At 52.3% G+C, this 12,615-nt stretch overlaps 1 protein-coding gene across 1 annotated transcript; it reads left to right on the top strand.

Annotated features, from left to right (window-relative positions):
* Positions 1–4,822: 4,822 nt before the first annotated feature.
* UBXN10 (UBX domain protein 10) lies at positions 4,823–11,407 on the top strand. The gene is made up of 2 exons (XM_084786290.1): positions 4,823–4,908; positions 8,640–11,407. The coding sequence occupies exon 2, from the start codon at positions 8,655–8,657 to the stop codon at positions 9,501–9,503; it is 849 nt and encodes a 282-aa protein (XP_084642416.1). The 5' UTR covers positions 4,823–4,908; positions 8,640–8,654; the 3' UTR covers positions 9,504–11,407.
* Positions 11,408–12,615: the final 1,208 nt, after the last annotated feature.

The raw sequence follows: 12,615 nt of genomic DNA, 5'->3' as shown, positions 1-12,615 counted from the left end.
GAGTAAACAAATTCCTATAGATGACCTCTCCCATAGACTTATGGTGGGGACCAGTCAGAATAAGGAAAATGGCAAAGACATTTGGAACTAAAACCAAAATCACACATTAGAATTTTAATGAGAAGGGAACACTCTAAGGCACACTTCCACAGAGCAGCGGCAGAGAGTGTGGGCATCTGCCCCTCCACAGGGCGGTCCCACCATCAGCACCATCAGCTTGTAGTCCACACGTCCTCCGCCAGCCCCATGAGACAGCAGGCTAGATATGACTGCCTCAGGTCTTGGAGAGGGGATAGCTCGGCGGAGGCTTGAGAATTTGGCCTGTCCAAAGGTCTTGCTCTGAGATGAGCTTTCCCTGGGAGAGAGCCCACCAGGTGTCCTAGCCCCTTAGCCTTCTTTGGTACAATGTCATTGGATGCTGAGAGGCTGCAGGGAGAGGCCTGGACCAGGCTGTTCTTGGCCAATTATCATTTCAACAGCTGTACACATTTTTTCTAATTAGGTTCAGTCTCCATGGGAACCTGACAAAACCATGCCCAGGGTTGAGCTACAAAGAAAGGGCTCGTATCTTTTGAACCCAGCAGGTGATGAGACTTCATTTACAAAGGGACTTGGAGTGCATTTCTGGTAACGAAATCCAACTGAAGGACCAACTGTGTGCTCGGCTAATGAGAAGACCCCAAGGAAGGTCCAAAAGAGGCAGCGGAGCCGACTCAGGTAAATAGAGAACCAGGCACAGACCAAGAGCCCCATATGGGCCTTGACTTCTGTCAACAGCATTGCACCCAAGCTGCTGCACAGCTGCTGACTTTGGCACTGGGCAAGAGGCAGTGACAGTGGGCAGCAATGAACTCCGAGTCTAGGTCAGAGCGAGTTGGAGCTGTCCCACTATTTCCTGGCAGTGGGCCCAGCTCCAGACCCCGAGTTCCTGTCAGTGAAGTGGAGTCCATCACCTTTGCCTTCTGTGGTGCCAGCAAGATTCTAGACGCTCCTGGTCTAAAGGCACTTGGTCAACATGGGGCCAAGGTGAGTGACAGTTCGATATGATCTGCTAATCAAGACAGGGAGAGTCGAGACAGGTTTGGATATGTCCCAGCAGCATGCGGGAAGCAATGAAACACCGCATTACTCCATTTATTATCCAGAAACTTCTCTGTTGAAGGTCTGTCAGGAAGCTGACTTCTAAGGAGCTATGCACAGCCATGCAGCCTTTTGGCCTTGTCACTGCAGTACGTACTTTCTTCTTAAACGCTGCTCTGCTGTCAACCTAGAGGGCCTAACAGGATCAAGTCAACAGAGAGAAACACAGGCTACAGAGTAAAATCCAGAAATCATCAGTTCAAAATGAGCCTACCAGACACTCTGGGAACATGCCGGGGTGGGAGGGGGGTGGACTGAGCCACCTGCCTTCAGCCAGCCCCAGGGGACCACTTACATTCCGTGTTAGTTAGCCTTGGGGTGCTAACTAGTGGCTGGTAGGCCTTTTCGTTACAATCAGTGTCACCATTGTCACCATCAATTTCTCACTTGCTGGCCATCTACCACAAGCAAGCATTGTGCGCACTAACAGTGGGATTTTGCTTGTCCCTTGGGCAACTTATCACCTGCTGAAGGAGTGTGTCAGGATAAGATGAAAACAAAGTGCTTCCATGAGCCAGGCACCATGCCAAGAAGACCTTTAATGGATTGTCTCAATCACTCTCATAGCAATTAAGAGTCTTACGAGGTCCGTTCCATAGATGTGAAAACTAATCTAGAGAAGAATTTAATTACATGACCAAGGTGTCCCATGGGAAAGCAGTGGAGCAAGGATTGAAACGGATGCTTAGACTCCAGAGCCCATGCCTACAAAGTCCTATGGCCAACACAGAAGGCAGGTACTGGTGACGTCACTTGGGAGTGGTATACAGTGGGCTTTGAGATCAGCTGGTTCTAAGTTCCGAGACTGCTCCCTCAACTTTGTTGTTTTTAAAGGCAATGGATGCTGTATCTGTGGAAAAGGCTCATGGACATCCAAGGAGCTGACCTAAGAAAGGTTCACAGTGTCATCTTGGACATGTATCACAGACCAGAAGGGACCTAAAATAAAGCATTGTGGGCTTTATTTTAGTTGCTCAGGATAGGACTTCATAGGACAGGTGACTTTTTGGAAGGGCCTTGAAGGATCAAGCAGTTTGGATTCACCTTGGAGAGGGAGAAGGTGACACAGATGTAAACCAGGACCCTGGAGAAGCAAACGCCGAGGGCCCAGGAGAGAGAGCTGGAGAGTCGAGGCACGGCACAAAGGAAGGTGAGTCCATGCATAAACAGACAGGACAGTGGCTTCCAGCCATTTCCTGAGAATCTAGTGTGTGTGTGTGTGTGTGTGTGTGTGTGTGTGTGTGTGTGTGTCACTTGCGCATGTGTGCAACACAGGCATCAGAGACAACGTTCTTTGAAGGCACTCTCCGTGGTGCAGGTCAGGAGATAAAGGCAGGGACTAGCTGGCTGCCTCTTCTTCCCCCACGGGGCTGCATCACACCAGGCCAGAGAACAAAGACTTCGTGTGCTGCTGAACATGAAATGGACCACAGGCAATACCCAGCATTCCCCCGCACCCCGCCATGCTCCAGCGACCGACGGCACATACATCACTCTCGAACACAGTGGGGGAGCAAGGATCGAAACCGATGTAAGGATTGCATAATTCTTAGGTGCCGTTAAAATAGCTGGTGAACGGGTCTGCTTTGATCTTTTCTGAGTGGGTGCCGAAAGGCTGAGGAGCATCTGAAGAGCATCGCCTGGAGACTCCTGACAGAATCATTAACAAGATGTAAGCCAGCAACACTGCAGTGCAAAAACAACCACCTTCTAAAAGTACCAGCTGGACCTCCCTGGGGCCATGGATGCCTCCTCCTGGCTATTCAGAGACAGAGTTCCCAGAAAGGAGGCCAGCCTAGCCCAGGCCACCATCCAAGGCCAGGTGCTCTCCCAGGGTCAGGAGCTTCCTCTCTGAGATGAGCTGGCAGCCCACCACTGAAATGAACCCCTCCACGCCAGCTCCCAAACAATGTGCCGCTGGTACCCATCACATCATATGTAATGACACCCAGCCCCTGCCTGTTCTCCTACCCTTGGCGCAAACTCTACTGAAAACAGTAGTATTTATAACTCTACCTACCATAAACAATGTGTCTTTCTGACCCAACTGTGAATGCGCTGGCAAGGGTTTAGAGTTACGCTCCTAATCAGAATCTCATTCCCATACCCGGGACGAAGCAGGTAACAAATATGTGGCCATCATGTTAGGTAACGAGCCTTTAGTTCTTAGCTGTCTATTAGCAATTTGTTGTCTATTACCACTTTAGCCACTAAATTATTCTACAGAGAGCCCAATTGAGACTCCCTTTAAAGTGTTCCTCCTTTGTGTGTTTGAGACACGGCCTCTCTATGTATTCCTGACTGCCCTGGAACTCATTTCTGTCGACCGGGCTGGCCTCAAACTCAGACGGTGGACCTCTGAGTGGCTGTCTCTGCCTCCCAAGTCCTGCGAGTAAGAGCGCACCACCACTGCCCAGTTTTAACGTCATCTTAATGCCAGCGTGGGAGGGAGAATTTACTAGATTGGAACAAAGACGGAGAGAAGCTGGGCAAATGAAGGGCCAGGCTAGGTAGGCTGGGGACCAATCTTCAAGCCAAGGGTTCAACAGAAGCAAAGGTGTTGAGTCTAGGGAGGGTACAGGTACGCGTGGCCACGGCTGGGAACCGGTGGAGCATCACCGAGGCACACAAAAGGGACAGAATCCCAAGACAGACAGCCTCCTTCCATTCCAACAGACCAGAGGCAAGAAAGCAAGGATGCAAAGGCTGGGAGCTTGCTGGTCTGATAGCAGACAACGGGGAAAGTTTCTATCCAACAATTTCTAGTTTTCTCTGCAGAGGGCAGGAGAGTATCATCCCACAGGGAAGAGGGAAGGCAGCAAGTGGGAGGGTTTTTGGGTTTTGTTTTTTTTTTCAAGAAAGATACGATTTGGAATAGCCATCAGAGAGGGCAGAAACCTGAGGAGAGCAAACAGAAGGCTGGCCTGGGAGGGCTGAGGGTCTGACTGAGGCTGGAGACCACACGTTCCCATTATAGCCAAGGGTGTGACTTGCCACAATACCTTCAGTGTTTGATGTGGGTACACACATTCCAGCTAAGGCTCTCTCACATGGATGGATGACAGACTCTTACCAACAGAATGGTTGAAGTAGTAGACCGTAACTTCTGAGCAGGGTGGAGAGAACGCACACAGGCTGCGGGACTCCAAATCTCAAAGCTGTTGGCAACCACGGCGATGTGGCTGGAGTTGCTGACTATATACTTAGGCCCTTAAAGGAGATAGGGGTGGTGATCAAAGACCCAAGAGGGTGGCCCCAGAGGGCGGGGGAGAGACTTACTTTCCTGTGACAATATACCCTAAAAGAGAGGCCACTTGGATTCTAAGGGTATCCGGAATGAGTCCCACAAAGCTGTTTTAAACCGAGGACACTGACAGAGACAGGCCAAAGGTAGACACGGAGTCCGGATTTGATGCTGGTCCCCATCCCCCACTCCAGGGAGCGCTCCCTTTTCCCTGAACGCACTATTCCGAGGAGAGAGTCAGGCCAGGTCTGGAAGAGAAGGTGGCAGAGACCCAGGCCCAGACCCCTGTGGCCTCCATGGGGGGGGGGGGCACACCCGGGTCCTGCGCCTGGAATCGTTGGGCCCTCTGCCCTCCGTGCCCAGGTCTGTCCAATTCAGCCTACGGTGGGCCGGTCCAGGCCAGGCAGGTTCCGGTCCCACCGGAAGCACGTGGCCCCCCACCCCTTGGCGGTTGCCAGGGAGACGGGGCTGTTTACCAGCTGGCCGCAGCCAGGCACAGGAGGCGGATGGAGCTAAGCTGCGAGGTGAGATGCCTGGCTGTGGGTCCCCAGAAACTGAGAGCCAGGCCTTTTGAGCCGCCTTCCCCAGGGGGCAGAGCCATCCTAGCCGGAGCCTGAGTCTGCAGCAGCCCAGCCCCCCTATCCCCTGGGATGGGCATACACAAACCAGTCCCTGGACTCCGATCCAAAGAGAGAAAAGGGAGTCCGGGTCGTGTGCAAGGGGGTACGAGAGCTGCAGGGAGCCTCTCACAGCGCCTTGCCCTTTCTCCAATTCTACCCTCACATTCCAGCCCTTTCTGCAGTTCCCTGACACGCCTCCCTCTGCACTTTAAGCTTTGCTTCCCAGGCCTGCCAGACTGAGGAAATAATAGAGGCCTTTCCCCAACTCCCCCTCACCCCGCCCTTCTATCTTGGAATCAACCCTAGTTCCCTTCGCAAAGCCTCGCTCTCTTTGGTGGCTTGTGGCTTCCCCGCATTCTAATCTCTGATTTAGGGTAGCGCTGGCAATGGTGGCAATCCACTCTCACCATCCCTGGGCTTGGTTCCTTTACATAGTTTAATTTTGTAAGCCAGGCTGGGGGAACTAAGGGGGTGGTGCCAGCGGGGCGGTAGTAACTGATAAGCAATTTTAAAAGACCAATGCCTGGGTATGTGTCCCGGTATATGCCAGCAGATGGTTCGTAGGTGGCAATATTTTACTGCTTTCGCTGTCGGTTTAGATTTGGATTGTGAAGTACCGTGGTCTGACCCAGTGGTAGCTTACGGCCACCATCGGAAAGCCACGGGCATCTTGCTTTAATTTCTACCCAGTCCCCTTTCCTTCCTGTTCGTGGGGTGATAATCCTAAAGAATGGGCCACCTGCCCTTCTGGCAACGTCTTGGAAATGGTGCCCAGTGTTTTGTTTCCTGCTTCCTAGCAGGCCTCTGCTTCCTAGCTATTGTGTTTTAAGTAAACAGGGCCACTTGCCTCTCGCGCTGGCAGCTTGATGGATGCCTACGCCTAGATCTTGTCAAATCGCTTTGTGGTTGAGCGTCTGCCAGGCCTAGAGCTGGTGAAATGAGCCAAGCAGGGATTATGCTGTCGCAGAAGCCTGGACTGAGGGCACAGGGAGCGTTTGAGATCCAGGCTGTGACCCTAAAAGGTGCCGTGGATGCAGTTTTCCAAACACCTGTTTTCCTGCAGTATCCTGCCTTTGTCCTGGGAGGGAGGGGTGGGAGCTGGTGTTCCCTCTATGTTAACAGATGGTCTCTCCACTGGGGAGGAGGCAGTGGGTTATAAAAGCAGGTTGGATGTAACGGTTTTACCTGAAGGAGGTGTTAGTCCCTAAATAGCCCTGAGTGGGCTTATGAGAATTAGTCATAATTGAGGTTTTTTTTCCCCCTCTTGAGATAGCTCGCAGTCATGTTATCTTATGACCAGGGTGTCTTGAATATGACACCCCCTGAACATGGCTAATTATATAGGGTACCAAAAGGTATAGCAACGACACGCACACACTCAAGTTGGGCGGTTAAAAATAACCCGGCAGAGAGAGCGCCTGTGAGAACACACGACTTTCCTCATCAAAGTTGTTAGGGAGAGGTTTCTAAGTTACCGAACTTCCTGACAGTCAAACCTTCCCCAGGCATGTGTGGGTGTTGGAAGCCAAGCCTGTGATGATTCCGTAGAAGCTGTGGCAAATTAATAGCCATCCCCAAGTGGGGAAGGTGGAGGCTTAGCTAGATGCTTCTCTTGGGCTCAGCTGGACAGCTGTGGTTTTCTCCAGCCGCTCTCTGAACAAGAAACCCATGGGGGCGAAATATTCTTGGTAGCTGATCAGGGCAGGTGTTTCTGATGCCAGAACTCATTGCCTAAGGGAGAAGTTTCTGAACTGCCTGCACCCAGGTTGAGTATGGAGAGTGGAGGAAGATTTGGGTTATGGATAGAAAGGGGTGGCCGCTGAGCCTTTAAAACCATGGCAGAGGGCTGTAGTGGTGACCTAGTGGGCAGAGCACTCGCCAGAGGACCAGAGTTTGCATCCCCACAACACACGTAAATAAATGGCCAGTGGGTGTGTCAGCAGCTCCCCTATAATTCCAGGCCTGGAAGACAGCATTCTCCATAGCAATCCAGCAAGGGTGGCCAGCTGGGTGAGCTTTGGGTCCTGCCTCAGTAAATAAGCATGTGTACCTGCCCACACATGTGCCCACAAACACACAGAACGCGCGCACGTGCGTGACAAATAGAAAAAGAGAATTAAATATGGAAAGGAAGGGAACCTTCTCTGAGATTCTGAACAGCAGGCTGCCAGGAATACATAGAAGTCGTAAAGTTTGGTTCCTGGTGGTCTGGTAAAGAGGAGAACACAGCTTAGAGCAGCAGGGGTCACACATAAGCCCCTCCTGGCTGTTGAGCCCTGAGGAGAGCCATCACCAATACCTTAAGGAAATGTTCTACGGCAGGTATGTGAACCCACGGGTCTCACGTGTCCCAGGCTAGTTATGAACGTGGCGTGATAATATTTGTAGATGATGTCATATTGCAGTGTCAAAAGTTAGACACTCCCATTGAAGAGTAACAAGTAAAAGCACTGACCTAGAATAGAAGCCCAGGACAGGCATACAGTCAACATGACGTCATACCCATCCATTTCATTCCACCCAGGACTATCCAGCCGAGGCAGAGCTGTCTGGAGTCTACAGACAGTACGGACTAAAAAGTCAAAACAGATGCTCTCTGGGTCTTTATATGGAGGCTTGGTGACCCCTTTGCCAGCACCAGAGCATCCCCTGTGATGGCCAGGGCAGCCCCTGCCCCCACCTCCCCCTCCCCCCATCCTCCCACTAATGACCAAGCTTTGCGCCGAGCTACCTGGCGAGATGGGGAAGAAAACAAGTCAGGGCAGGATGTGGCCAGCCAGGGGAGAAGGGCTGAGGAAGGCCGGTGGCAGAGGGAAGATGGAAATACCAGAGGGTGACATGTCCATAGTGAATGATGCCAAGGCAGACAGTGTCCCTTGTCTGGATACGTGACCTGCCCCTGATGAGTGGAGCTGAGCCTGGTTGCCCTGGAGAGTGTCTTAACAGGGTTACTTTCCCTCTTTGAGCAAAGGTGGCCCTGCCCCTAACACCCTCACCTCTGCCTCCGAGGTCTGTGTAGGCCACTTCTTAAGGGAGCTTCCTGCCCTGGGGGCCAACAGGGCTCTGGAGCTCAGTGCGCCCTGCCTGCAGTAGGACTTCACCAGGGCCCACTGTCCCCTGCACACTTTACTAGGTTGGGCCCAATCATATGTCACTGGTGCACAGCATCTCTCGAGTGCGTTCCCGTGTTGGTTTTGTCCCAGGGCAGCAACCAGAGCTCAGTCTTGGCAAACAAAGGCGTCTATGGAAAAAAAAAATTGTCGGACCCCGACTCTGGCTTGTCACATGGCTTGTCCCTCCTCAGCGTGGCCTTTCTGCACACAGGCCCTTCTCCACGAGAGTGAGAAGTAGCCATTGTGTGGCCTGCCTTCTTTTCTTCATTGCGGTCATCACGGGCTCGTGGCTGTCACCAGTTTCTCTTCTCACTTTAAGTTCCAGGGGCTTTGGTTCACTGATGTCTTCCAAGTTCCTGTAATGAATGAGTGAGTCACAGCTGCTCCTCCTCCATGTTAGAAACTCAGAGACAGGTTCCCTACTCCAGCCCATCGGAGCTTACTCTCCCAGTGGGCAGTGAACGGCAGAAGAATGAATCCCAATGTCTCATGGCCCTCCTCTTTTTCCACCTGCTTCCTTAGGGGTCCTGAGAAGCAATGGCCACAGAAACCCCTGTGAACCCAGCACCGCCTGAACACAGCACTGTGGTCAGTACCGCAGCCTATAGCTTCATCTGGCAGCCCAGCCCACTCAGGATGCACGTCATCAGGCCTAAGTCAGCCAAGGGCCGGAAGCGGCCAAATCTGCACAGACCACAAGGCGTGGGAGATGGCTCTCCCGGTGCGCTGTCCTCTTCACCTCCACCATGTTCCTCCGGGCCACCAAGCAGCCAGAAACGAGGGGCCTGCGCATCCGTCTCTCCATCTCAGGGAGCCCCTGATGAGATGCCAGAGCTGCTGCAGCAGGTGCCCATCGGGGCCGCCTCATCTCTCAATAGGTACCCAGTCCTCCCGTCCATCAACAGAAGGAACCTGGAGGAAGGGGCTGTGGACACAGTGGCCAGCAAGGCCAGCTCCCTGCAGCTGGGCAGCGTCCAGGCCCTTTACCAAGAGGAGGCCCACACCACTATAAAGTCGAACCAGGATGACTCCAGAGCCGAAGTCTGTGCCTTAGAGAAGAAATTCATCATTCGAACCAAGAGACATAGTTCCTCCAGGGCCTCAAACATGGAAGAGCCATCAGACCAAGAGCCGAGGCTGCTGCTGGCTATCAGGTCACCCTCGGGCCAAAGGTTCGTGCGCTACTTCAGGCCCAGTGACGACCTACAGACTGTCCTCTCGGTGGCTGAGCAGAAAAACAAAGCCACCTACCAACACTGCAGCATCGAAACGATGGAGGTGCCCAGGAGACGTTTCTCTGACCTCACCAAGTCCCTGCAGGAGTGTGGCATCCTCCATAAGTCCGTGCTGGGCATCTCTCAGGATGAGGGGGAGGGGTGGCCCTGAGCCCACACCACCAGGCTGAGGCCCCAGGTCTTTGAGTAAAGAGCATGTTTGGGCGAGCGGAAGCCTCCAACGCATCCTGGTTTCAAGTGCCACATGAGCCCAGTGCAGCTAAGACCCCAGGGCCTTGTCTGTATAGCGTGCCTGTCTTTGGAGTCTGGGACACATCTGCACACAGGCCGAGCCCCCTATTCTCTCTGTGGCCACAGGGACATTCCACAGCTGTTCCTAGACATGGTGTGGCCAGAACTTGCCCTTTCACAGCTGGCTCCTTCCAGAACCGGCTCTTTCTGGAGCACCTGCTGCCAGCGCAGCAAACTCTGGGTCTCTCCAAGCCAACACCTTGCCTTTCTGGGATTCACCTCTTCCCAGAGAGGATTCTAGTCTAGTAAATAACCAGAATTTCAGAATTCCGCCACTGGCATTGGCATTTCTCGCAACATCATAAGGAACAGGCTGTAGAGCCTGTATTTGGAAGTAACCTCTCTCTGGAGGTGCAGGAGCAGAGATCCCTGGGGACCCCTGATGGTGTGAGGTGGGAGCAAAAAGAAGAACTGTCTCCTGCTGTCACAGATCCCCCAATGCACCCACATTTCTGAACCGTCCTAGAGCTAGCCAGGATAAATAGCCTCCACAGTCACGGACTAGCCAGGCTGGCTTTTGAATGGAGTGACTAGTTAGTGCTTCTTGGGAGCGTCTGTCCGGACTACCTGGGCATAGGCAAATTGTTTTCTTTCCTGGTCTCAGCGTCTCACCCATGTCAACCACGGAAGGTCTTTGGTGCAACCTCAGTGCATCCTGGTGTCAGGTCCTCCATAGGAGAAGGAATGTGGCTCCTTCCTGGCCTCCCGTTGAGACCACGCTGTGCAGCTGGCTGGCTGGCATGGAGTACCCCCTGCACACCTCAGCCACAAGAGCTGCCACAAGCGTTATAGAGTCTTGTTTTTTTTTTTCAGGGGATACAGATCGTTTGCCAAAGTTCTCTTGTGTTGCAGGTTCAGCCAGACACCCACCACTCATCTGCATCCCTTTACGGCCAAATCTCCAGTTGGAGTCAGGAACACTGAGACCTTCTGGGCACCTTGTCCCCTTTGGAGTACAAGCTCCACATGGCCTGGGTACTGACTGGTACATGCCCCACACACCCTCAGTACACAGGCAAGGCATGGTTCGGGAGTTCTTGGAGCATCTCGAAGTGCCGCTGTTGTTACCTTAGCAACAGGGGCATCTTGCCTATGGACAACACCAGTGGTTACAGATGTTCCTTCTAGAACAATGCCCTTTGGAGATAGCAGTGGTTACTCCAAACACGCTCATCCTATCCCAGCCACCTCCCATACCACACATACCACTCTAGGATATTCCTGAGCGTTTGCAAGCTTTACCATCCTGCCTAGCTTAGTGGCTCCTTTGATGGGAAAGGTCAGCTGGCACTGGCTTTGATGTGGGCAGGCCCGTGCAGCTGGCCACCTCATCTACTCAATGACCATGGCAGAAGGGATTGGTGGCTTGAGCACGGAGCCCCCCCAGAACATGTATTCCACTTTCCACCAAGTGCGCAGTTCTGCCCCTGATCTAGGAGCCTATAAAGACCACACCTACTCTTTGGTAAGAATTAAAATCCCACTCACATGGTGATTCCAAGCTTTTTAGAATGCTCTAGTGAGGAATACAACATGCTTGATGGCGTGAGAAACTCCTGCACTTAGGGGTTTGCTGCTGCTTTTTGCCTTAGAATTTTGGGGGTGGTGGAGGGAAAATGGGGAAGCATGAAATATAGGAATATTTTAGGATCTTTTTAGGAGACATGATTAAAGCTAGATTTGAGCCATCATCATAATTTCTCCTTTTTTTTTTCTTTTTGGACAAAAGATAATGATACGAACAATAAAAGCTGATCTGTGTGAGACACTGTGTGGAGGAGGACATGTTATGTTTTAGCCTAAGACATGGGCACGTGAGTCTCATCTTCAGGTGGTCCCCCTGGGAAATCACCTATCCTGCCATTGCAGCCCAGGCTTCCCCTCCCACGCTCGGATGCCCACCACGGAAGCCTCGTCAGCTGCCCCTGCTTCTGACCTGACATATAGCTGGGAAACAGTCCCTTCAATCTCTCCTGTGGCATCAGGGACACTCTGGTCCAATGGGTCCTGCTGGGTCAGCACGTCCATCCTGGTGGCCTTTGGTAGGCCGTCCTCACCTGGCTTGTGGTCACAGACCTTTGTCATTTGTTGAATAAACAGTCAACTGAGGGGGTCTCCCCTGGGGCAGAGTAGAGGTTGGCATGAGTAAACCCCAGGAGACTTGTGAGCAAACCCACAACTGGATACTCAACCCAACCCTTTCCTTGAGTTAGCCTGACTACTATCTCCAATGGGGGATTCCTGTAAAAACAAGCACTAAAACTCATTGCAGGCAGGGGGATGGCCCTGAGCATCTGCGGCACTCGTATGAGGGGAAGACACAAAGTATTTATGGATGAACTGTGTAGAGAGAAACAAGGCTGTTAACTGCATTTGCTGAGCAGAGATGCACCTTCAAAAGTCCCTGGTCCAAGTTCACACTAATTACCACCTCCCTCCAGGGGTGTGACTCCTGACCAAGGCTGCTTCGGAAGACACCTGTACCAAGGAAGCATCATCTGGGCTCCCTGGCTCTCTTCCTTACTGCCCTCCATTTAATTTATTTAAATCCTGAGGCCAATTTGGAATACATATCCTCTCAAGAGGATCTAGCGAGCTGATTAGCAAGCCTTTTAATTGTGTAACTCTCATGTCCGGCTGTGGACGATGAGAGTTGCAGGGCTTTGGGTGTTGACCCTCTAGTGACCAGCTGAAGACTCACTTTTCTGATGTATGCTGTTTCCACTCTGGCTCACGAGCAGAGCTTGGGTCTGTTTGAGTTCTAGTCACCTAGTAGGAACGATCTAACATTTGAGGAGAAACCTGAGGAAATGGCATCGGCTCCTGCCTCCCAGTAGGGAAAAAGGCTCTGAAAACTGCTGCCCATACCCCACCCCTAAAGCCAAGCATGGGATACTGTGATGTCCACTCTGACCAGACCCAAATATACCATGTCCCGTGGACCCTGATGCTCTCCGGGGACTTCCTGCATC

Source organism: Acomys minous (assembly GCF_964271855.1).
Source record: "Acomys minous genome assembly, chromosome: 6".
In the NCBI taxonomy this organism is placed as follows: Eukaryota; Metazoa; Chordata; class Mammalia; order Rodentia; family Muridae; genus Acomys; species Acomys minous.
The sequence above is the reverse complement of the archived record's forward strand: the minus strand, read 5'-3'. Positions and strand labels throughout refer to the sequence as shown.